This window comes from Ursus maritimus, unplaced genomic scaffold (genome assembly GCF_017311325.1).
Source record: "Ursus maritimus isolate PB19 unplaced genomic scaffold, ASM1731132v1 scaffold_9, whole genome shotgun sequence".
Taxonomy (NCBI): Eukaryota; Metazoa; Chordata; class Mammalia; order Carnivora; family Ursidae; genus Ursus; species Ursus maritimus.
Window position 1 is genome coordinate 16,716,620 of NW_024427107.1, and position 27,557 is coordinate 16,744,176.

Sequence of the window (27,557 nt, forward strand, 5' to 3'; positions counted from 1 at the left end):
TTTTTTTGAGAAGTGGACATTCTGACTATTATACTGGGGTACCTGGAAATGTAGTCCTCACTCCTCCAGTACTGCTTACTTTTGCTTGCTGTGGGCTGAAGCCATCTGTTTTGACCTTTCCAAACTATTTTCGCCTTTGCATATCTATTTGCCTTTGTGTGTTCCTTGTTGTGTGTGGTCACTGAAGTTCCTGATCCATTATCTCTGCAGTCAGCCAATACAGTGACCTAACACAGATATCCTTAAATGCGTGGTTCCAAAACGGGGGAAGGGGGCAGGAATAGATTCTTTAAATCTTCCAGGAGACACTGCTGGGTGAAATCTCTGCAGCTGAAAGGCTGAAATGAGGGCAAATGTCTGTGCCTAGCACTCAGGTATCTGACAGACTGACTTAAAAATGCAACTCCGAAGTTTTGGAGCAAAGTCCCCAGTGTCTAGCCTGGCTTCAGCAAGCCCCTCCAGGAACATAGGCCACTGTCCCCACAGGCTAAGGGGCTGAGGAATAGGGAATGATCACTGGTTTGTACATGAACGGCCAAACAGCAGCCTCTCCCTTCATCAAGTACTCCCAAGGCTGTTATAAGTGTCCAATCAGGAACCAGAAACCTGAAATAGTAGACTCTGGTCTTTTTCTCTAGTTCAGTGGTTGTTTTGGTAGAGAGATAAACCCCTCAATCTACCTACACTGTCATTCTGAGTGACATCTGCCCCTTTCTGGGGGTAGCTGCCCTAAGCCTTTCTGTTCAACCAAAGTTTGAAAATGGGGAGAATTTGCATGGGAGGACTTATCTGTATAGAAACAATGAATGTTAACAGTCTGGCACTCCAGATATTTTTCTGTGAATCATTTTCTATATGCATGTGTATATATAGTTTTTCTTTTCTCCAAGACAATTCATAGTAATTTTTTTTAACTTACAAATTCATGAACATCTTTTCAAGTCAATAAATAACACAAGTACCATCATTTTTACTAGCTATGTATTATTCTAAAATATGAAATTAATCTTTTTGCTTTAGGCTGTTTCTAACTTTTACTTTTCTTACAATTCTGTAATAAACATTCTTATAACTAAATCTTCTCACACATCCTAGTTGGAAAAAACCCTCAGAAGTAAATAAGCACATAGGAGCATATTTCAGTGGCTTCTAAAACACACTGCCAAACTGGAAAATAAGTTTTCTAAAAGAAAATTAGAGAGGCTTCCAGAACTGTCCTAGGATAGCTTCCAAAATATGATCTAAGAAAAGGGATCAGTGACTATAAATCAAGGATGAAGCATGATGATGTCATTTTAAGATGGAAATTTTTAGTTTCGTCAGGTTTGCTCCCCTCCCATTCTTCCCCCTTGCACATACACACATACACAAATGGATTCCCTATAATGATTGGAAATAAAATTCTTATACTCAAACATGAAAAGAGCACTACAGAGAAAAAAGAAGGATATCAAGTTGAATAAGTAGTTATCATTTAGGGACATATAAAAAAGGTTACATGGGGAACTAGAAATAGGAATGAGTGACTGTGAGAATTTGATTAGTACCCTTTGTCCAGACAATTACGAAACCCCAACCCCCGACCATATTACATAAAATCTGACCCTACTACCAATATCGTCATGAGCTCGTTCTGTAACTTGAGGCACGCCATTATTTCACAGCATAATACACAATAGATTAAAACTGTCTTTATTAAAGCCCAGCTTCCACCAGGCTAGGACTATTTATTTTAAGTCCCAGGCTTGTTCTAGTTTACATGGTTACCTACATTCCAACCCAGCTTAGAAAGCCAACAGGGCTCACTGAATTAATCAAGTTACTATTAAAGAGCTGTTAGCTCTGCTGGTTCTCTTCTAAAATATCAAATTACCTCACTATGTGACCATGAACAAACTAATCAGCCTGCAAAAAACTAAATGAGTGTTGTTACTTAATGTTCATGGGAGTTACTTCCAGCCATCCATTCTTGGATTCTCTGGGCCAGAAAAATGAAATGTGAGAGAGCAGGCACATTTAGAAGCAATGTTTCCCCCTAATATTAGAAAGTAGACAGGAAATATAAGCAATAGATTACGGAAACGAAAGGGCTGGAGAATCACACAATGTTGAGCAGTATTACTCCCGACAGTCCCAGACTCTTCTCTATCATCCCAGTTGCATACAAAGGATGCCACTGATACTTAATTATGAGACAAAAGAGGTTTTGAACAGAGAAGTCTTGGGATCTCGAGACTTGATCACTACTTGCTTTAATGGTCCACAAGAGGGAGCCCTGTAGTCACTACATCTGCCACCTTAAAAACCATAAAAATCAACTTAGATGCATGTAATCATGAATTATCCTTGGAGATTTTTAAAATGTTTTTTAAATTTCAGTTTCAACTCAAGTCTAGGGCAATGTCATGTGGAATGGCAATGGAATAAAAAACCCTGAAGACATTTATATTCTAACCTCTCTTTAATTTTCCTGAACACACACTCTCTCTCTTGCTCTCTCTTGCCCTCTCTCTCTCTCTTTCTCTCTCTCTCTCTCACACACACACACACACAAACACACTATAGCCATATCTGAAAGCCATATTCAATACAATATGAATTGAATAATCACATTTAAGAACATCTATGGGAAAATTTTTCTTGGAAGAATATTTCTATTTAGCACGTGTGGCTACATGGGGAAGAAAAGAGCTGCGTGCGTAAAGCCACGGTGAAGTCTCTAGCAGAGTAAGCAGTATGCGCTGATACAGGGAAGTGGGACAACGGAGCAGATAAAACACGTGGGCTTTGGAGTCACACACCTGAGTCTGAATCCCAGTTCTGCCACTTTCATTAGTTTTGTGACATTAGGAAAGTTATTATTTAAGGTCTTTACAGTTTCCTCACTGTAAAATAGGCCTCATAATTCTGTTGTGAAAATTAAATGAGATCATATATGCAACATGTCCTTTCTGGGAAAGAGNNNNCACTTCAACATGAATGGCTATAATTATCATAGATATCAAATATTTTTTTGGTTGAGATAAAACTGACCTGTAACATTAGTTTCAAGTTCAAATATTTTTAAACACATGACTTCACACTACTTATTGTAACAAAAACGAATTTATTCTTCGTGACAGCATAACTTCATCCTGAAGACCACTGCATACTTTTATAGACTACAGAAATAAATGCACACATGTAAAAGATTTCAATATGCATACATTTCGTTACTTTATGATTTGTGTACGTAAGTATGTGTCTATGTATGTATATATTTAAGTAGGCTCCCTGCCCAGCAGAGCCCAACATGGGGCTCGAACTCATGACCATGATGAGATCAAGACCTGAGCCAAGATCAAGTCAGATGCTCAACTGACTGAGCCACCCAAGCGCCCCAATTTGATTACTTCAAAATGAGTATGTAAGTAGTCCAAGCTTCAATACAAGTCAAAGAAATAAACGTGCTACTCATAATCTAAAATCAGATCAATATTAACATGAGAATAAGCTGTACAATCAATATTCTTTCCCTTAAGCAAGTCTTATAAACTAGTTTATGGAATTCAGTGTTCACTTTGACAGGATTTGATACAATAATTGATATAAAACTCTTTTAAAGGTGATTCTTATTACTCTGGATTAGGCATTTCCATATTAGGATATGTGATATGTTGGATCTCTCTTACGTTCAAACTCAGGACTTGAACATAGCTCCTTATTGATTACATTTTTAATTACTTCTTAGTGGACTGAGAAAGAAAGAAAAGAACGTACACAAAGACTTAATGTGTAACATGCAAAGTAAAGCCTAAAGTTAAATCTCCTATTCCCCCGGGTCTCCCAAGCACAATTAGAATTAACCTACCATTAAACTGTAGTAAGATTAAGGTCCAGTCCATATTAGCTCCCTAATTTGTGCTATGAAGTTCAAGAAGCTATCTAGGGGACAGACTATTCTATCAATTTGGGACAAAGAAGCAACAAAAATCAGTGGTTTTCAAATGCAGACATTTCCCAATCACCTGGAACCGAGGTAAATTTAAAAAAATACGCACATGTGGGGCAGAACGCTCTGTTTCCTAATTCAATTCAACACAGCACTCTCTACGTGCACTGCTTCGCAAGGGGAGTGTTACAGGAAGTAGGAACATTCATGATAAAAAGGCAGGGAAAAAAGACATAAGATTATTGTTTCCTGTGATATCTCCGTGCACTATTATAGATAGGCTGTTTACATTACATATTATAGATATGCTTTCAAGACGAATGAATGATTGGGAACAAACCAAACTTTAATAGAAACCCCAGACAAAACATGACCTTAGTCTACACTCCCACAGATGTAAGTAGAGGCTGGAATGCTTACATTTGTAATGAGACTAAATTACAAGCGATGAACAGCTACGTTAGCAGATCAAACAAATAATGGCCGAAGAAAATATGCCTGTAGATAGTAAAGTACTGGCCAGGGGATACCGTAGGAAAGATAACAGGAAAAAGACTGTAACAAAGAAAAGGTCATAGCTGAGGGAAACACCAAGCAACAACTTTCATGCTTCAAGGGAAGCAGCAGGAAAAGCTACCCAATATAATAGGATCTACCCTTGTGTGGGAGTTCCTATATATTAAAGACTGAGATAATCTGAGACAATAAAATCAGTACAACATGAGCTTTTAAACTCAAAATACACAGAGAAACAGATGTTCTTTCTGATCATATAACAGTATAAAACAAGTCCCGAAGTCTAACACAGCCGTGCCAGAAAGACAGAAAACAACCCCAATCAAACACACACGAGGATCTAAGGAAACGTGTAAGGGGTGTGTATGTTTTCATCGCGGGTCGTTACAATAAAGACAGCATGAGACATTTGGTTCAGCAGAAGGGCAGGAACCAGCCTGAATTAGGTTAATAGTTTCAGTTTATACTTAGAGAACTACAAGTGGGACCCTACAAAATCTCACTGCTGGAAGATACAGTTTTAGTCAACCTGATGCAACGGAGCCAGAGGCTGCCAGAGGCCAGGAACAAAAAGATGAGTAAGACTAAAAGCCTAGAAAAGTTAAAAGCTTTTAGGCTACAATACAAATATCCTGACAAGTTCCCTTGCTCCCCTAGTATGGGGTGCAGTAAAGTGCTAAAATGAATACAAAGCTCTCGATAATGGGTAGAACACATTTACACAGACTGGAACATTACCAGGTGCCAGAAGTAAAAGAAAATGGAAAGAACTGCATTTACATGGAGATGAAAAAAGAAACTGTAAAAAGAACACATTCCTTGTACTACATCTTGTCTGATACTGGCAGAGACCACGCCTTCCAGTCTGCATGACATCAGTAAGCTCTAGTGAATTCCATGAAAAGAAGTAACTGTCAAGCTGGCCGCTTCTGTTACTATTTAATAATGATGTCAGAATCTTTAAAAAAACAAAAACAAACCTGATCAGATTTTCTAAGTGCACACGCAGAGCTCTGGCAGTTCTTTTGCATTTTAAAGATATTAGTATTTGTTATTATATATGCTAAAATCATGTGTAACTAAAAGAATGATTCATTAAATTTAGGGACATACAATTTTAGAAGCAAACAAGAGACAAATTCTGACAAAATGTCAACAGAGAATTCATTTCATCAGGTCCAATAAATTGAAGACCCAAAATACTGTATTTCAACAGACCAGGTATAGAAAAATATTTGTAGGAATATTTGGGGCTTTTAATCCAGCCTACCGAAAGGAAGCCACCTTACTCAAAAGGAGGAAAGTGAAACGAGGAGTCTGCTGGTGGTCTCTCGCCTTGAGTGAAGCAGAAACTTGAGACAGCGGTGCGGTGCGGTGCGGTGCGGAGAGGCCGTCCCATTAAGGGCTGCTGTTCAAGAGCGCAGGAGCCCAGGTGAGGGAGACACCACCCTGGGGCACGTTGCCCTGGAAACCGCTCTCCTGCTGGGCTCATGCCTCCGTCAGCCCCGCACTCTCTCCAATCAAGCAATATTTCTCTCCCCGTCCTTCTTCTCACCCCAACGTGTCAGTGCTATATATATATCACTCACTGTCACTGCATGCCTCAAACTTAGAATTTTCACAACATAAAATCAGGAGATTAGATAAGTTAAACTTAGCTAAACGAAGGACATCCAGAATCAGTTTTTAAAAGCTGGAGGACCAGAAATCTGTACCTTAGTGAGACTAATGCCCAGACACAGCAGGTCTGACGGTTAGAGATCTTCTTATTTATTTTTTAAGATTTATTTACTTATTTGAAAGAGAGAGAGAGAGAGAGAGCAGGCAAGCAGGGGGAGTGGCAGGCAGAGGGAGAGGCAGACTCCCTACTGAGCAAGGAGCCAGGGGGCTCCATCCCAGGACGCTGGGACCATGACCTGAGCTGAAGCAGACGCTTAACCGACTGAACCACCCAGGCGTTCCCAGGGATCTTTTTAAAATGGGATGAAAGCTTAAGTTTCTCAGTAGGTCTCAAGAAAATGTTAACACCAACATTTTCATAATATGATACATTCTACCTTTTCTTCTGTAACATAAAAGTTAATAAGAGCAAAAACAAAGGTATAAGAATGCTTCCTAAAATCCCTTTAGTGAGAGATGATACTTTGGAAAAAATTTTGATTTATTGTCTCAGAGAACCACAATAGTACCTGATAAATTCGGAAAGAAGTTAGCATGAGCAGCCCACTAAAGCATCAGAGACAAATGAGAAGAAGAAAAATCTAGTTAATAAAATAAGAATAAAGGCTTCTGTACAACACATCCATTTCAGGAAAAATTTAACTTAAAAATATAGAATTTCGTGATTAAAGCAGAATCACTGCAACAACGATGTCAGACTAACCCTGACTACAGATTTATACCAGATCTTTGGGAAACACTTCTTGGCAAAGAGGATTCATGATCATCGAAACCCCTCCATCCTCTGTAACAAAGACTACAAGTTTCAAATCAGCTTCCCAAAGTTTGAACTCTCTCAGCTCTGTATAAACAACCACAGAACTGGCCTAATACCAGTTAATTAACAAATATGTAATCTGAATAAAAACCCATCCTTTTTAATAAGCACATGATTACCAAACTTTGTTTGGAAATCATTTCAAAATACACATATAAAATATAAAAAGTTGCAAACTAAACTAAAAATAGTACAAGGAATACCCTTTACTCAGATTTGTCATTAACATTTTATTTCATTGCTTTAACATTTGCACTGTGTGTGTGTTTGTGTGTGTGTGTGTGTGTGTGTACGATTCTCCTTCTGAACATCTGAGAGTAGGTTATAAACATTCTGCTCTTTCACTCCTAAATACTTCAGTCAGTAATACCACAATTTAATACATTTTCTATTATAAACAAAGCCAAAGTGAACATCTTTGGACATTAATTAACATTTACATACGATTATTTCCTTTCCATACACTTCTAGTGGTGAAATCAAAGGAAAAAGATGCTTAAAACTCTTGATGCGTACTGAGGAACTGCCCCTAGAGCCTGTCACAATGTTCCTGTCTATCGCCAGCACCGGACCTGACTGGTTAACCTCCTCAGTTTGACAGGAATTTGTCTGTTTAGTAAGGCTGAGCATTGTTTCTGCATTTAAGGTATTTCTGTGTTGAATTAATTTTCTTCTGTTGTTTCTTTATATCCTTTCGGAAAGACTTAAAAGTCAAACTTTCTATATGATAAGGCCTATGACAAATTATATTGTGAAGATAAGTTTATAGGCCTTAAGAGAATAAGGATTTCTGACAAAAGACAACACAAAGGACAAAAACTCAAGGCAGAAAAACCTGTAATATTTACAGATTAAAATTACTGCTGAAGTCCTACTTACTATCTTTGGAGCCTGGAACTGTCCCCTAACTGGACAGGTTCTTGAGGAGAACTCACCTTGATATTGTAAAACTAAACACTGTTTATTATAAACTGTATTACAAATAGAAAAGCTCAATATTACAGTGTAGATGTCTAATTTCTGGGTAAATTAGTAAAGGTATTATGTCAACATGGAGAAAATCATAAATCAGAAATTAGTTAAAACTATTTCAGCACTTAAATATCAGCACCTCACAAATACAGCACATAGAACACAAAATAACTGACAAAAAATAGTTTTAATTAAGATGCTAACAGCATACTCCATCTCTTTACCTACTGTGATGCATTTCCCCCTATATTTTAAGCTTTCCCTCTCTTTAGAAAGATTCAACTTTGAGTACAGGTTATAGGATAGACTGCAGGAGAGAAATCTTAAAAGGAAGGACAATGGTTAAGATAATACCAGAATAATCCCAGACAGTGGTGATAAAGGTCTGAATCAAACAGGATAAGAGATAAATTAGGACAGAGAGGAAAGAAGTACGGCAGCTGTTTTCGGTTACAGAATACATGGAATTTAATACAGACTGGATTTAAGCAATGGAAGAGCAGAAAGAGATAGGAATTTTACAATAGGGAAATTAAGAGTGACTTTAAGTTTCAAACACAGAGATGCACAGAAGAGGTATTAAGGAGTTGTATAGAGAGAGAATTCTAACGTCTATCAATTTAATACACATATCTAGAAGTTTGCAATCCAAACATCCAGAAACTATTGTAACTTCAGCTTGTAATGTTTTGTGCCACTGTGAAAAAATAAAATGTTATTTTTAATTATATATATGGGAGAAGACACAATACTAAAGTGTTTCAAATGCTTCAGTCCCTCTGAAGGTTTAAACTGATCCTGGAAAGCTGCCTAAGGGTAGGTAGGTGCCTTCGCCAAATCTGAAGAAGACGAGGCTCCTGGAGATGGCTCAGGGGAGGTTTTAGTCATAGCAGGAGCATGTGCTCACTCTGATTAGATCACATTTCACAAAACGTACTAGATTAAGATTTTTTTCCTTTAAGAATTCTGAGCTCTGTGATAAACAGTACCCACACTATCAGTAGGAAAAAATGATTCATTTTTTTCTATTAAAAAAAAAACCCTCCAAATTTTATTATCATTTTGGCTTAGAGATAATTTGCAGTAACTATAGGACCAATTCCACAGTGAGTCACTTTTCCAACTACAACCTAGAGTCTCAGACATTTGTCACTTTTTGTAAACAATCAGTATAATGAGGTCAAGAGTTGTAAGACGCCATACCACAGGGTTCCTACAATGGGTCTAAATCACCAGATCAGGATCTGAGTGTAAGTCGCCCAATTCCAATTTAACACTTTCAAACCTGGTACTGCTTGATACTGTTTTCAACCGTTCTATGTCATTAGGTTTTCATTTTTTCCTAATCTGAGCATCTTCATCTCTTAGAAGGAAAAGCTCATCCCTTTACCCTTATTACTACCATCAGTATCTTCAGTCTGCTCTCATTTTGTCCTTCAGATGTTATATTATTTGCATCTGGTTTTGTTATGATTTAGAAAGTATCTATCCTATTTTAATTCCAATAGAAATTACGTCCAACAATTTGATCATTTCCAACTTTCCTCTCCCAACAAAATGTCCCATTATCATTATGCCTCTCATTTAAACTGACACTTCATAACAATTATATTTTTCAAATCCTCTATTTCACTAAATTCAGTGAAAGACAAGGGGTTATACTAGAGACTCCCAATATAACTGTACCTTTCTTTATAATAATGTCAATATTTAGACTTAACCTTTTTACTGATATCCCTACTCATAGCTCATCTTTGGATATTACAATATTTATAAGTAATTTTATTTAAGCTTTTCAATGATAATACATTCGCATGAATCAAGATTCAAAAGGGTCTACAACAAAATATTTCTTTTCCTTTCATTTTCTCAAGCCACCCATTTCCTCCTAGAAGCAACGAATGTTATCAATGTATTCCTACAACCCCCCCCCCACAAAACCTAGATATTAAATCATGCTTGCAATCCTCCCTAAAACAAACCCACTAAGGCTGGACTATTGTTCTTTTATGCTGTTGGAATCCTTTTGCTAATATTTTTTGAACATTTTTTAACAGACATTTACAGCAAGAATATACTTGCTTCTTAAAAACAATCATCAGTCTTTTAAAGATCTCAGAAGAATTTGCCTGTAAAATCTCTAGACCTCACGATTTTAGAGAGGTAACTCTTGTGCAACTTTCTCAAACATGTTGCTTTTCACAACTCCTTTAGACTCTTTTAAAATTACTGACTGCACCAAGCTTTAGCTTGAGTTACAGCTATTGCTATTTACCATGACAGAAATGAAAACAAAATTTGTAAATACTTGTCATTTCACTTTAAAATAACATAATAGGACTTTCTGTTCCTGTATCCATATAAAAGAAGCTTGGAAGCTGTCGCTCTGTCGCAACAATAGTAAAAAGCTGAACAGACTGAAAAATCAACAACTCTTCTAGGATCCGTAAGAGAGGTGAGGACACAGGGCAAACCACTGCCCTCAAGACTGGAGAGACCAACAGATCATTAGAGAGAACAACAATTTACTAGAGCACAGACAGAAATCTCCCTGGAAACCAGTGCCAGGGCAGGGAAATCTGAACTATAGCTGATGAATTTCTGAAAGCTCAGTGTGGCTAACTCTGAAACCCAGTCATGGGGAGGCCCAACATTTTGTGAGATTTATGTTAGGTGGTCTGACTAGATTCCCACAGGAAATGTCTGCCAAAACTCATACAAGAATAAATAGACAATCCAAACAGGTCTATATTGAAGAAATGGAATCAATAATTAATAACCTTCCAAAACAGAAAACATCAGGCCCAGATGGGTTCATTGGTGAATTCTGGTGAACCCTTAAGGAAGAAATTACACCAATTCTCCACAATCCTTTTCAGAAGACTGAAACAGAGAGAAGGAATACTTCTAACTCACTCTATGAGGCCAGCATTACTCTAATACTAAAACCAGGCTCAGGCATTCTAAGAAAAAGAAAACTACGGATCCATATCTCTTACGTGTATAGACGCAAAAATCCTCAACAAAATATTAGCAAATCAAATCCAAAAAAGTATTAAAAGAACTATATACTATAACCATGTGGAATTTATCCCAGGTATGCAGGGCTGGTTCAACATTAAAAAATCAATTAATGCAATCCAACAAGTCAAGAGACTAAAAAAAAAAAAAAAGAAAAAAACACCAAAACCAAAATCATGATCATACCAATAAATGCAGAAAAAGCACTTGACAAAATCTAACACCTGTTCATGATAAAAACTCTTGGTAAACAAGGAATATAGGGAATGTTCTCAACTTGATAAAGAATATCTACAAAAACCCCACAATGAAAATACTTAATGGTGAGAAACTTGAAAGTTTCCCACATAAGATTAGTTAGAAGGAAAGGATATTCCCTTCTCACCATTCTTTTTAATGTCATATTAGAAGTCCTAGCTAGTGCAGTAAGAAAGAAAATAAAACATACACGGATTGGGAAGGAAGAAACAAAACTTTCTTTGCTCACAGATGACATGACTGTCTATACAGAAAATGTGAAAGAATTAACAAAAAAACTTCCTGAAACTAATAAACAATTATTATAGTAAGACTGTAGGATACAAGTTAATAAAGTTCATTGCTTTCCTATATACCAGTAATAAACAAACGGCATTTGAAATTCAAAACACAACACCATTTCCATTAGCACCCCCCAAAATGAAATACTTAGATATAAATCAAATAAAATATGCATAAGACCTACATGAGGAAAACTACAAAACTGGGATGAAAGAAATCAAAAAAGAACTAAACAAATGGAGAGATATTCCACTTTCACAGACAGGAAGATTCAATACTGTCAAGATGTTAGTTCTTCCAACTTGATCCACAATTTCAATACAATCCCAATAAAAAACCCAGTAAGTTATCTTGTGGATATCAACAAATTAATTCCAAAGTTTATACTGAGAGGCAAAAGACCCAGACTAGCGAACTCATTACTGAAGAAGAAAAACTAAGTTGGAAGACTGACATGACCCAACTTCCAGGCTTACTATAAAGTTACAAAAATCAAGACACCGTGGTATTGGCAAAAGAACAAACAGATCAGTAGAAAAAAGTAGAGAGCCCAGAAATAAACCCACATAAATATAGCCAACTGATCTCTGACAAAGGAGTAAAGGCAATACGCTAGGCAAACATAGTTTCTTCAACAAAAGGTGCTGGAACAACTGGACATCCACATGCAAAAAAATGAATCTAAACACAGACCTTACACCCTTCACAAAAACTAATTAAAAATGGATCATAGACCTAAATATAAAATACAAAACTAACGAACTCCTAGAAGAAAACACAGGAGAAAATCTAGACAACCTTGGGTATGGAAATGCCTTTTTAGAAACAACAGCAAAGATATGCATGATCCATGAAAGAAACTGGTTTTACATGGACTTCATTTAAATTAAAAACTTCTGCTCTGAAACAGACAGTGTCAAGAGAATGAGAAGACAAGCCACAGTATAGAAGAAGAAATCTGCAAAAGTCACATCTGATAAAGGACTATTATCCAAAGTGCACAAAGAACCCAAAATTCTACAAGAAAACAAACAATTTGATTAAAAAATGGGCCAAAACCTGAACAGACACCTCATCAAAGAAGATGCACAGATGGCAAACAAGCATATGAAAAGATGATCCACAGGGAATTCCAAATTAAAATGAGATGCCAGTACATACTTATTAGAATGGCTAAAATCCAGAACACTCAACACTAGATGCTGATGTGAATATGGAGCAATAGAAATTCCCATTCATTACTGGTAGGAATACAAAATGGTACAACCACTTTGGAAGACAGTTCGGCGGTTTCTTACAAAACTAAACATACTTTATGCCATATATTCCAGCAGTCACACTCCTTGGTATTTACCCAAAGAAGTCACATCCACACAAAAACCTGCACATGAATGTTTGTAGCAGCTTTATTCATAAGTGACAAAACCTGGAAGCAACCAAGATGTCCTTCAGCAGGTGAAAGGATAAATAAGCTGTGGTCCATCCAGACAATGAAATGTTATCCAGTGCTAAAAAGAAATAAGCTGTCAAGTCATGAAAAGATAAGGAGTAACCTAAAATGCATATTATCCATGTAAAAGAAGCCAATCTGAAAAGGTCACCGACAGTATGATTCCAATTATATGACATTCTGGAAAAGGCAAAGCTATGGATAAAATAAAAGGATCAGTAGTTGCCAATGACTGGGAAAATGGGGGATGAATACATGGAGCACAAAGGATTTTTAGGGCAGTGAAAATACTCTGTATACAATAACAATGGATACATGTCATTATATATTTGTTCAAATCCATAGAACATACAACACCTGGAATGAACCCTAATGTAAACTATGGACTTTGGGTGATTATGATCTGTCAATGTAGGTTCATCAATTATAACAAACATATCACACTGTTTGGTGATGTTGCTAATAGAGGAGGCTATGCATTTGTGGTGTGGGGATATGTGGGAAATCTCTGTACTTCCTCTCAATTTTGCTCTCAACCTAAAAATGCTCTAAAAAACATAAAAAAATATAATAAATCCATGTTAACATAAATAACATCTTTACTTAAAAAAGTATTTTCCTAAACAAAAAATTAATAAGAATAAGCAAAGTAGTCTATTTTTATTCTTTAATTTCCCTTGTATCTGTGAGGATCCCCCTCTCTCCCACCTCCGCTTAGTTTTTAAGTATTCATATTAGCTAAATTTAATCCATTAATTAAGTCAGCCAGCAGTTTATCTATTTTGTTGTAAAGAACCAGTTCTTAGTTTATTTTTATTTTACTTTTAGCTCATTAATTTCTGGGTTTTATCTTTACTAATTGCTATCTTCATCTTTTCTTAGGTGTACTTTCTTATTCTTTTTCTAACTTCTTGAACTTGACTATTTAATTCACTTATTTCGCTTTCTCATTAATGTAAGTATTTTTAATGCTATGAATTTTCCCGTAAGCACTGCTTTAACTGAATTTCACCTGAATTTTTACAGATTTTTATATGTATTCTTTAACTATCAGTTTTTAAAAGTCTGCAAAGTCAGTTTCCATCTCCTCTTTGACACAAGAAGTATTTATTTCAGAACTTAAAAATGTCCAGGTGGCCTGGTCTTTTTGTTTTCTAGCCTCAGCTATTAATTTCCAGCTTTAGTGATCCTACTTCCCCTGTCAGCTGCCTCTCTCTCTTTCCTTTTTTTTTTTTTTGCAGCGAAAATCTCTAAAGCAGTTGTCTGTACTGGCTACATCTATCTTCTGGTTCTCTTAAAAGCATCTAATCATCAGGTTTCCCCTACCACCACCTCCACATCACTAAATCAATTCTTATTCCTTACCTTATCTGACTTATCGGTATAATCTGGAAAACTAAATACACCCAAATTTGATTTTTTTGTATATGATGTGAATAATCGGTCAAGATTCATTTTTTTACCACATGGGTAGCCGACTGATTCAGCACCATTCATTTAAAAGATAGTCTTTTCCATGCTGCATTACCATATTTATCACAAATCAAACACTCACAACACGTGTGAATCTTTCTGAACTTTACAGTGTTTTATTATCCTATTTGTCAGGCTTAGAACCAATATCACCCTAGTTTAAAATTATAACTATAGTTTATAATAAGTCTTTATATCTGGGAGGAGTAACTTTTTTTTAAGTAGACTCCATGTTCAGTGTGCAACTTGAACTCATGACCCTGAGATTAAGACCTGAGCTGACAAACTATGGAAAGAGTGCAGATGTCCATTGATAGATGAGTGGATAAAGATGATGTGGTAAATATATATACAATGGACTATTATGCAGCCATCAAAAAAAGAAATCTTGCCATTTACAACAACGTGGATAGAACTAGAGGGTATTATGTTAAGTGAAATAAGTCAATCAGAGAAAGACAATCAGTATATGATCTCACTGATATGTGGAATTTGAGAAACAAGGCAGAGGATCATAGGGGAAAAGAGGAAAAAAATGAAACAGTATGAAGCTTTGAGAGGGAGACAAATCATAAGAGACTCTTAATCTCAGAAAACAAACGGAGGGTTGCTGGAATGGAGGGGGGTGAGGGGATGGGGTAACTGGGTGATGGACACTGGGTAGGGTATGTGTTGTGGTGAGTGCTGTGTATTGTGTAAGACTGATGAATCACAGACCTATACCCCTGAAACAAATAATACATTATATGTTCATTAAAAAAAAAAAAAAAAAAAAAAAAAGACCTGAGCTATCAAGAGTTCGACACTTAACTGACTGAGCCACCTGGGCACTCCTGGGAGGAGTGACTTCTATAACATGATTTTTATTTTTCTTATTGTCTTGACTAATTTGGACTTTTTCTTTCTTTCCTTTTTTTTTTTTTTTTTTAAAGATATTAGTTTTTTCTAAGTTATCTCTACACCCAACACAGGGCTCAAACTCACAACCCTGAGATCAAGGGTCACGTGATCTACTGACGGAGCCTGCCAGGCACCCCTAGGCTTTTCTCAATTTTTATACAGGTTTAACAATCAGCATGTCAATTCGACCAAAGGGGAAAAAACCTACTGGGATTTTTACTGTGGTTTCACTAAACCTATAGGTCAATTCAAGAAAAACTAACATCTTCAAAATATTGAATCTTCCAATCCACAAACAATAGTATATATTTCCATTTATTTAGGCCTTCTTTTTCTCTGTAGTATCTTTTCTCTATGCAGTTTTCTATGCAGTCATACACTGTTGTTAGACTGATCCTTACATATTTGATCCTTTGTTGATATAAATTTAAATTCTGTTATTTCCATTTTTGTCAATGCTGTTTTATAGGAATACAACTACGTACTGACTTTGTACCAAGCAAACTTGCTAAATTCATTTATTACTCCCAACAGTCTTCTAAGTACAAAATCATGTCGTTCATAAATAATGACACTTATACTTCTTCTTTCCTAATCCTTATATCTTCTATTTCTTTTCCTTGAATTATTGTACTGGGCTAGAAACTCCAAAGCAATATTGAATAGAAACGGTGCTAAATGATATCTTTATATACTGGTCTTTCTATGACTTTTCTCCTTTATTCTACTAAGTATATGGTGAATTACACTTGACTGGTTTTTGAATGTTAAGCCAACCTTGTATTTCTGGGAAAATAGAAATTGGGTCAAAATACATTTTTTCCTATAAACTGCAGATTTGATTTGATAGTATGTTACTTAGAATGTCTCATTTATATTCGTGAGTGATAGTGGCTATAATTTTCTAGTCTTCTCATATCCTTGTCAGGTTTTAGTATCAAGATTATGTTGGCTTTACATAAGTTATGAAGTGCGTTCTTTTCCTCTTGTTCTCTAGAAGAGTTGTTTGTGGGTGAAATTTTAGTTTGACATTTATTTTTTTCCATCACTTTGAAGCTATCGTTCCTTTGTCTTCTCGCTTCTTAGTTTCTGTTGAAAACGAAACAGAATCTGTTTCTGGCAATCTCATAGCTGTTCCTTTGAAGGTAATAATTTTCTTTCTCTCTCACTACTTTTTTTTCCTTCTCAATACTTTTTATTTTTTATATTTATTTATTTATTTTACTTTTCCATTTTGGAAAAGAGTTTATTCTCAGGTTTAAAATGCCCCAAATATATATTTTAAAGTTTTTATTTAAATTCGTTAGTTAATATACAGTGTAATATCCGTGTCAGGTGTACAATATGGTGATTCAATGCTTCCATACAACACCCAGTGCTCATCACAACAAGCGCACTCCTTAATCCCCATCTTCTACTTCGCCCATTCTCCCACCCCACCTCCCCGCTGGTAACCATCAGTTTGTTCTCTATAGTTAAGAGTCTGTTTCTTGGTTTGCTCCTTCTTTTTTTTTCCTTTTGCTTGTTCGTTTTGTTTCTTAAATTCCACAGATGAGTGAAAGCACTTCTCTTTGATTTTGGTTTTCAGTTATACTATGCTAATATGCTGTGATTTTCTTTTAATGTTACTGTACTTAAGATTCATAATGCTTTTTGAATCTGTACCTTAATGTGCTTTATCAAGCTTTAGAGATATCTTGATCATCATCTTTTCAAAGACCACTTCCACTCTAATTTCCCACTCCTTTCCTGGGACCCTAATGACCTTTTCAGCACATTTTATGCCACGTTAAGGATAGAAGATGAACATTTTTTTTTACCTTACTCCCTTTGACAAGTGGGATCTATGTTCCCTGTGCAGGAATCTGGGCAAGCTGTGGGACACAGCTGATCAATAGAATATGAAAATGTGACGTTGTGCCAGTGTCCATGCCCACATCGCCAGGGACCAGGTGTTCCCATACTTCCTCTCTCTCGGAATGCTTGCTCTGGGGGAAGGCAGCAGCTGCCATGGAAGAGGTCCAACTCCCCTGAGACTGCCATTTATGGAAAGAAAGAAGCGCTGGCCAGCCCTAGAAATTCCAGCCACCCTACCCTGACACTAGATGTAAAAGTGCAGAAATCATCTTAGATGTTTCAGCCCCAGGAGAGGACATGTGGAGAAAAAGCAAGGCCCTGGACATAATGACCTAGTGGACCCATCCCAGCCATCTCTAGCTGTTTGAACTATCCCAGTGGAAGATCAAAACACTGTGGAACACAGACACATCGAACCTGATATGCTGACTGAATTCCTGACCCTCAGAATCATGAACATAAAAAAAAAAAAAAAAAAGCTGTTGTTCTATGCCAGTAAGTTTTGGAGTCATTTGTTACTATTGGGAGCAGTAACCTCCATAGAGGACACTCCTGAGTGTCTCTGCACATTCTTGCTGGATATGCCAAGAATCCCAAGCCCTGACCAGATCCCTACCCAGGCCATTTCTTGTGTTTGCAGCTAATAAACTTGAGGGCTAAGTAACATCTTTTTCTGGGACAAAAAGCAGTATTACTGTAAAAGGGGAATATTCCCCAAGCTCACGGAGGTAATGCAAATTCACTGTGTGCACAGTGTCCACATAAAACCCTCCATGTTGCCACTGCAGGATATGCTGGGGCTAGAAGAGCTGACATGATATAATGTTCATGTTGCTTGCTGTGCCATGAAGAATAAAGTCCTTTGTCTCTGACCTAGGAGTCTCATGTCTTCGCCAGCATCCGGGAAGCAGTAACAGGCTAGCTTACTTATTGACTTAAAAGCTAAGATCTTAGATTCTTCATGATTCTGACAGATACTGAGCAATCAGAGAACTAGAACATATTCCATATGTCTTTTCTGTATTTTCTACCTTTTGCTTCTGTTCCATTCTAAATTATTTCCTTCTGACCTAATATTCCAATCCACTAATTCTCTGCATTTTGGTCTTATTTGCTGTTAAAACCATCTCCAATGAGTTCTTATTTAATACGTTATTTTTCAGTCTTAAATTTCCATTTGATTTTTTTTTTTTTTTTTTTTTTTTCCTTCACAATTTGCAGTCCTCTACTGAAATTCTCAATCTGGTCTTTTTTCCCCATCAGCAAATTATGTTTAGTTATTTTGAAGTTCATGTAAAATAATTCCATCATTAGAATTTCCTGTGGATGTTTCTACTGTTGTTTCCTTTTCATTTTTGGTCACACTGTCTTATCTCCTTTTGCCTTTTTTATTTTTAATTCAGTGTTTGATATTGCATATGAAAAATTTAGAGGTAATTTGAGACTTACGGTAATGTTACCTTCCTTCAGAGAGGATTAACATTTACTTCAAGCAGGCGGCTAGAGGTACTGAAGTCACAGATCACCTTGATCTAATTACTGATTGAGACATCTCACAGCTGGGATTTATTTCTAAGATATAGCATTCTGGGGTTCCAACTGGAGCACAGAGGGTTTACCAGGACCAATGCCCCAATCTTGGTGGGATATCAACAGCTGGTTTTGTTGTTTTTAGCTTTGAGTGTCCATCAGAAACTCTGCTCAGCTTCTCATCCACCTTTCCCAGAATCGCCAGATGCTACTAAGGGGGAAAGCAGCCCAAACGCCAGGTTCATCTCTGCCTTAACAACATTCTGATATACTCAAATACATGTCTTCCATATTTTTATCCAGTTTTTCTAGTTTTTTAAACTGGAGTATTAATCTCAATAATTTATCCAACATTACCAAAAGTGGAGCTCCTCCAAAAACAGATAATGTGTTTACTCTTTAAGGGCTTTAGAAGTTCTATTTTTTCCATTTTTTCCATTATGGGCCAGATCCATACAACATTTGTTTTCAAAACATGCATTCTACAAAACATCTTTAAAGGTGGCAGTGTATTTTCAAATAAACCAGGATACACCTTGTTAACTACGAAAATATCTTATAAAATGTCATTTGCACAAAAACATTTTATCTAGAGTAGTGAAGACAAAACATGGAATAAAAGAACTTTAAACATTTTATATATATATATGTATATATATATATATACATACACACACACATAAATTTATATATAAGTAAATACACATATATTATATATGTATATATATTTCTAGAAGAAAAAAAATGTACCAAAGTAATTTCACATTTAAATTGGAAAGAAGAAAAATTATATCAGCTTTCGTATTTTATACTTTACAATTCTAATTGCCTCTAAGCATTTACTAAAATTATCTAGAAATAAAGTGTCATTTATCATGACCCAGTGTTTTTAAAATATTCCAAACATAAGCTTTTTTGTTTCCTTTGAAAAATTACATAATTTTATGAAAATCTGAAGTTTACTGAAAGCCTAAGAGAAATACTATATATGCCAACACTTACCATGAAAAATACGAAAATCAATATATGGATGAGAACCTCTTCTTTCTGATTCAAATCCTGCTCGACTCCTTACACGTACATCTCCTGGACAAAATCAAGAAAACGTAAGCTTAGAAGGCTGTCATTTTAGGAAGAAGCTCCCATATGCAACAAAGGTTTATGTGGTATCATACTCATAAGTACTGGCCCACTAATAATAAAATGGAGTGAGTAGTTAAGAGCCGATCTATTTAAAGGATTTACAAAATTTCAATAGTGAACTGTAAGGCTAGCTGGCCATTTTTTTTAATCTACCTCTAGGATAGTAATAATAATTACAATATGAATTTTAAAGTTAGCGTTTGGAAACATGACAAATATATAACAATTGAACCTAATATCTTATTATTCACATGGAGTTCAAAAAAATTCTCAGCACAAAACTCTAAAAATCCAGAGAGAAAAATATTAAGTGTCTACCCCGTGCCCAGCACCATACTAGACTATAAGAGATATGAAAGAAAATACATGACCCATTCTCAAGCACCTTACAATTTTATTTTATGAATGTACAGAAAAATAAAATGTTGAAAGATTTTGCCTTAAATGTTTAATTTGATCAATCTTCTCTTTTCTCCTTGATAGGGGACATATACCCAAGGCCTTTAGTTGGGTCCTAAACTTTGGCTTTAATAAGCTTAGCATTGTTTCTACAGGTATTCATATGACTATCAGATCTACTTCTCCAAACAGCAAAATAACCACTGCAAGCATGTACCAGACACTCCTTTTGTGCCTTATAGGTACTATTTTATTTAATCCTCTAAGCAACTCTGGGAATCTTAGTCCTCATTTTACAGATGAAGAAACTAAGACTTTGAGAAGTTAAGTAGCTTGTCCATGCCACAAAGCTAGTAAAGGGTGAGTCAGGATTCAAACCTAGCTCTGTGGACTCCAAAGACAGCACTTCCCCCACTAGACTTCCATAGCCTCCAAGTTTATAACCTTTGGTCTTCAGTCCCTGCCCCTGTGCCCTTGAACTCTGCTTGCCTAGAAGGCCTTGCTGCTCAATCGTTGTTTCTCTAAGTAAGGCCATCATTTTCTTCAAGGTTCATGTCATCCCACAATGATTAATCAACTCTCTCATGTGGGGATTCCTTCACCCTGCAACAAATTCTTACTGAACACACCACACATCAGGCACTGCAAATACAGCAGTAAACCAAACACATAAAGTCCCTGTCTTCATGAAGCTTATCCTTTCATGGAGACAAACAATATAACAAGTCAGAATTTCATTCTATGGAAGATGGAATAAGAAACCTGGAAAAACCTAAAGCAAGAAAAGAGGAATGGTGGGGGTGGGGGCAAGAAGTAAGGGAGAATGAACTCACGAGTGTGGTCAGAGAAGGCCTCATTGAAAAAAGGGTATTTGAGCACAGGCCTGAAAGAAGTGAGGCAGTGAGCCATGGGCTATCTGGAGGAAGAGGTTTCCAGATATCACAACTAAGAAAAGAAAGAAAGAAAAGAAAGAAAAGAAAAGAAAAGAAAAGAAAAGAAGGAAGAAAAGAAAAGAAAAGAAACGAAAAGAAAGAAGGAAGGAAGGAAGGAAGGAAGGAAGGAAGGAAGGAAGGAAGGAAGGAAGGAAGGAAGGAAGGAAGGAAGGAAGGAAGGAAGGAAGGAAGGAAGGAAGGAAGGAAAGAACGAACAAATAAAACACCCTGAGATGGGGTGCATGCTTGCCATGTTCGAGGTCAAGCAAAGAGGCCAGCATGGCTGGAGTGAGGTGAGGGAGAAGTAAGGTCAGAGAGGTAGTAGGGCCAGTTCATGCTGGACCTTCATGGGCCATCATAATAGCTCTGGCTGTTCGTCTAAGAACCTTTAGAAGATTCTGAATGGAGGAGTGAGACTGATTTAACTTAGGTCTCAAAAGGTTCACTGTGGCCACACAGACTAGAATCAAGCAGAGGCACATAGGTAGAGGCAGAGAGACTGGCTAAGGAGCGAGTGCAAGAAATGAAGCAATTTATGGCTTGGTGGGGGTGGCTATGGGGAGGTGTTGTTCAAGGGGAACCATGGGTCAGTTCTGCAGATCTAGTGTACAATATAACTACAATTAATCAAAAAAATAACTACGGCTTACATCACGATGGTAACGGCATCAGGGTAGTGAAATTCTGGCTATCCTTTGAGAATTTCCTGATGTAGTAGACATGAGGTGGATAAGAAATAAGAGTCAAAAATGAAGGTTTCTGATCTGACAACCAGAAAAATGGAGCTATGTGCTCTGAGATGGCACAAGACGGAAAATGAACAGACTTGGAAATGTTTTGTTCTTGCACTCTCCCTGCCTAGCTAGCCTCCCTGCCTCTACCTATGTGCCTCTGCTCGATTAAACGTAAGGTACCCACAATACACTCACGTGGAGATGTTCTACAGAGTTAAAAAAAATATGAGTCTAAAGTTCTGTTTCTAGGAGAGCAGAATCCCAAACATGTTTGCAGGGAGAGACAGAGACAATAAAGAGGAAAAGGCCACACACTAGGGAGGAAAAATACACACCACAGTAGAATGGAGTTGAGGCAGACACACAAGGTAAATTGAAGAGGGGAAAAAGGAAGAAAAGCAAAGACAGGGCACTGGAGAACACTCAGGCTTAAGAGGATGAGAAAGAATTAGCCAAACAGGCAAAAACAAATAAAAACCCAGAAAAAGGTGAAGAATATGGATGGCTCAATATCTCAGATGTTGAGGGAGGAATTCTGAGCATGAGGAGAGGAGTCACAGAAGACTCCTTTAAGAAAAGAGAAGTAAACCTGCCTACTGGAATCTTAATTGTACATTTTTAATAGTCATGAATTAAAATACAAGGGATCAAGGAGTGCGTGATGTGGAGAGAAATGTGGCAAAAAGAGGGAGAAGAGGAAAAAATGATACACATATACACAATCTAAATTCATTTTACCTTATGGACTTGAGGAATACACGAAAAATTGAAGAACTGAGATTGGAAGAAGACAAACGGCCTTCCTCGTCAGCCGAGTGAGAAGAGAGTACGTGCAATGACAACAGGACTATGTGGTCGGGTATTTTATAGCCTCGTCTTTGCGCATGTTAGCATGCACATCTTTTTAGTAGTTTCGCAGCTCTGCAAGTCCAAAGCCCTTCTCTATGAAGAATACTCAGAGCTCAATTTAAAATCATGTGCTAATGATAGAGTCCCAGTTATTAAACCAGAGATTTCTCAATTACTCCAAAATGCCTCTCTTTATTCACATAACATTCAATATTGGTTTCAAGACTTTTAAACATCAAATAATGGATTATTTCTATTGCAAACAACGACGAAAAGCAACTGAATGAAAACTATCTCAATCTCAAGGAACAGTACACGATAACAAAATTAACGGATATTGGTACAAAATAAATACTGCTTACCTAGCATACGAATGTACAACGCAGTCTGGTCAGAACTGTCATAGGAAATAGCTCCACGCCTCTAGAAAAAAATACACACATTTTTAATTCATGGCAATTACATGGGATATAAAATTTAACCAATATTTACTACTTATTCTTTGTAAAGCATTGTGCAAAAGAAGCTGGATATACAAAATGAAATTAGATATGACATCTGCTCTTAAAATCTCTAGTTGTGAAGAAGACAACTGTAATATGATTAAGCAATACCATAAAAGTGGATACAGAGTAAGGAACATGCAGTAGGTAGAAAGTTAATGTTGGAGTCAGACAAGATCACTTGGGGAGGGACCTTTTGCAGAGGCAGAAAGAACTGAAGAAGAGATATGGCTCAACTATTTACCATTCCCTTAATTTAAACAAGAATGAATAGGCAAACAAGAATCATCATTTGAAGAAGCCCATCAGGCTAGAAATAAATGGAACAAAATGAAAAACCAAATGGCTCAGAGGCTAGCAAGAAATAAGAGAATTTTTAAAAATATAGTTAGTATACTCCAAGACTCTGATAAGACACTGAATCTATAAAACAAAAAACAGGGTACCATTGAAAGAGAAGTTTTAAAATGTATTTTGTTTAAAAGTAAACAGAAAATAAAAATGTATCTTGCCACATTATTCATAATAGCCCCAAACTAAAAACAACCTGCATATCCAGCAACGCGTGCCTGGATTAATAGAAATGCAGGCAGTCCATACAATGAAGCATTATCCCGGCAGAAGAAGGCATGAAGTACTGACACATGCTCCAAAGCGGCTGAACCGAGGAACAGCGTGCGGAGCGAACAGAGCCAGCCACAAAGGACCACGTAGTGTATGGTTCCATTTGATCTGAAATGTCCCAAACAGGCAAGTCCACAGAGGCAGAAAGCAGACTGCTGGTTGTCTAGAGTTGGGAGAGCTGGCGAGAAATGGGGAGTGGATGCTAACGGTGCCGTATTGCTATTTACGGTGACGAAAGTGTTCTCAAATTCTGTGCGGCAGGGACTGCACAACTCTGTGAACACGACTAAAAATTACTGAATTGTACGCGTTAAGTGGGTACATTGTATGGTATGTGAATTGTATTTCAATAAAGCTATTATAAAAATACCAAAGATTACAAATTTAAAATATACATCCTAAAACAAAATAAATTTGAAGAGCTGGGACAGCCTCACGAGTTCTACCTTCCCACTCCTCTCCCATTCTCCATCTCCGCTTCTTCCTTCTGCCTCGGGCAACAGCACCTCTAACCTGGACCCTTGCCGTGCGCTGCTGACGGTTTCCTGATGCATCGTTTGGCCCCCAGTCCGCTCTTCACATAGAAGCAACAGGGAACAACTCGGCTACCGCTCAAAGTCCTCCAATGGCTTTCCACACGCTTGGAATAAGGTTCCACACCAAGCTCTGATTTCCAGAGGCCTCCATGATCTGTCCTCCCAGCCTCTCCTCACCACACTGGCATCCTTGCTGGTCCTCAGCTGGGCCGGAGGCGCAGCCTTTACACTTGTTGTTCCCCTGTCCAGGATCACTGCATCACTGTTCCCTTCTTATCTCTCCGGTTCTAGATGAAAGGTCATCTCTTCAGAGAGGCATTCCAAGCCTACGGAATCTACTGTCACCTGAGAGCCACCCTCTCCCGCGGCCCTACCGTCCCATTCTGTTATGGAGCTTAGCTGGTATGATCTTGTTTGCTCGTTCTAAAATAGAAGCTCCAGGAGAGAGGGCCTGTGCGTCTTATTTACCACCGTAGCCCTGGCCCCTGAAACGGTAGCTTTTAGTAGATTCTAAATAAATATTTGGTAAATGAGTGACTGAGCGGATTTACTGCAAATATATTAGTGAATAGCTTATTAAGTTGATGAATAAACTCATGAAAAACAGAATCGATATAAAGTCAGTTAAAAATCAGCAAGATGAGGGGCGCCTGGGTGGCACAGCGGTTAAGCGTCTGCCTTCGGCTCAGGGCGTGATCCCGGCGTTACGGGCTCGAGCCCCACGTCAGGCTCCTCCGCTATGAGCCTGCTTCTTCCTCTCCCACTCCCCCTGCTTGTGTTCCCTCTCTCGCTGGCTGTCTCTATCTCTGACAAATAAGTAAATAACATCTTAAAAAAAAAAATCAGTAAGATGAATGTGACCAAACCTCCTATTAGAAAGGCCTTTCTAACCGTTCTATAAAACATGTCTAGAACTTATGAAAGATGGATCAAAATGAGTTTGACAGACATGACAACGGGCGAATTTCCCCCTACTCTACCTAAAAATGAAAGGAACAAAAATTGCCTTACAAATCAATTAGAAAATGATAATAGGGTAGAAAAACAGGTAGGACATAAACATACTATTCACGTGAAAAGAAACAATAAGCCCATAAACACAAGGCAAGATACTCGACTTCATTAACCAAAGAAACATTAAAGCAATGAGATATTGTTACACATCAGATCAATGATCTTCCCTCACAAAACTCTGGCATGGGATTTACAATTCCTCAACATACACCTAGAAATAGCAAGGAAAAAAAATTTTTTTTTCACTATCACTATAAAAAAATTTACTTTATTTAAAACCCTTACTTGAATGTAGTTTGCAAAGTAACTCCCCAAATCATTGTTATTATCTCCTTAATGCTTATCATGTAAGAGAAAAATGTCAATTAAACGCTTACATGATTTCATGTAGCCTTACAAAAACAAAAAACAATGGTTCAGGAACTAAAAGGAACAGAAGTTTCAAACAAAAATAAAATTCTAATTTGCAACACTGGTTGCCTCCAGGGAGCCTGAGGGACACAGAGGTAGGAAGAAGACTTTTCAGTGTTTATCCATTGAATTTTGTAGTATGTGTAGTTATTATCTATTCACAAAATAAACCAAATTAAAATTAAAAAGTAAAATAAGAATCTACTACAAAGAAATTTATGAAGAAAAGCATGATCTCAAATCCCAAGGGACTAAATCAAACAGGATACATTCCTGGCAGCATCACGCTTAAAGTGTCTTCTACCAACAGAGTATCTATCCTAAGGAAGCCTACTGCAGCGTAAACTAAAATAGTTTCAGGGTAAACTATTTATTTTGGAGCAAACAGCCACTGTAATCACTTGGTATTTAAAGGCACCTCTCGCACCTGCTGTTTGATCCCCTCTAAGATATTTAGCTTATTAGATTACAGGCCTCTCCTTAATATTACCATATTAAAGGAAAACCTAGGAGCCTGGAGAGCATATATGTGGAAATAAATGTTTCTCTCAGCCAAGACATATTAATGAAACTGAAGACATCACTGTGTAATAGCTTGTCGTGGTCAGTAACGATCAACCTGCTCATCCAATAACAACTTGGACAAACAGGCTGTGAAAACAAACTGAGACCCGCCATCTCTAACAGCCCTCTTTAAGAGCGTAACTGACTTGACTATTCTTTTTAATGTAGGATGGTTATTTACTAAAACAGCCACTAATTAGGAATGTTAAATCTCATGTGTCGCCTCACATATTAACAACTGAGAAAGACTAGTATCAGCTCTCTGTTAAATAAAATAGTATGTCAAAAACTTGTTAGTGAACATAATCTAGATTATAACTATGACATACTAAATTTATTTTAAGGTAATCCCTCTAGACTTATTTATAGAGGCATTAATTTAGATATAAAAATGATAGGGTCTATGTTAATCATAATAAAAACGTGGCAAAAGACTAGAATTTAATTTTAAATATATTAACAAATTACTTAATGAAGTACAACTTATTCAAGTTATTCTATTCATTACCAATTTAAGTAAGTCTGGTCCACAAACACTTAGTTTAAAAGCTATACCAAACCACAAGACATAACTCTTATAAAATAGATCCAAATGAGACAATTTTTTTTAAAGGATGGACTTTAAAATAGATCTGAACCACATCAACGAATATATCCTGAGTGATACTTCATTCATTTATCTCCTCACAGACCAAGTTTAAAATGAATATTATTAAATTCTCTCCCTAAACAATTGAGGTAGAATAACCTAAAGTAATTATCTTGGAAAAATACGCTATAAATTATGAATTGTAACAATAAAAATTTGATTTAAATGTTAGAATCACTTACTTTAAACAGAAGTTATATGTGCTTTATACACCAACACTGCAGCATAGACTTAACACATCCTTTTTAAAGATGACCATTTTAAAAGCCATATACTAGTAAAATCCTATTTTTAATAAAATAGTAAAACAAATTTAACATCAGTCCTGTGTCACAGTCAGTCACAAAATACTTTGTGCTATCATCCACATTCCCACCTCACCTCACCAGTGAATGGAAATAACTGAGACGCTTCTACTCGTGACTCTTCTAATTTAGCCATCCTGGGAACAGCTTGTAAAGCAAACTAGTATAGGTCAAACCATGGGCGAGGCTGAGCTAATCAGAAACCGA

At 36.9% G+C, this 27,557-nt stretch overlaps 1 protein-coding gene across 3 annotated transcripts in view; it reads right to left on the bottom strand.

Moving 5' to 3' along the window:
• The window catches only part of PDE7A (phosphodiesterase 7A), a 109,907-nt gene that overhangs the window by 32,997 nt on the left and 49,353 nt on the right, over positions 1-27,557 (bottom strand). For all 3 annotated transcript variants that reach the window (XM_040626006.1, XM_040626005.1, XM_040626007.1), the window contains exons 2-3: positions 23,107-23,167; positions 19,690-19,773 (exon numbers count right to left, since the gene is read on the bottom strand). In XM_040626006.1, the coding sequence (XP_040481940.1) occupies positions 19,690-19,773; positions 23,107-23,167 (145 nt within the window). The remainder of the gene's footprint in view (positions 1-19,689; positions 19,774-23,106; positions 23,168-27,557) is intronic.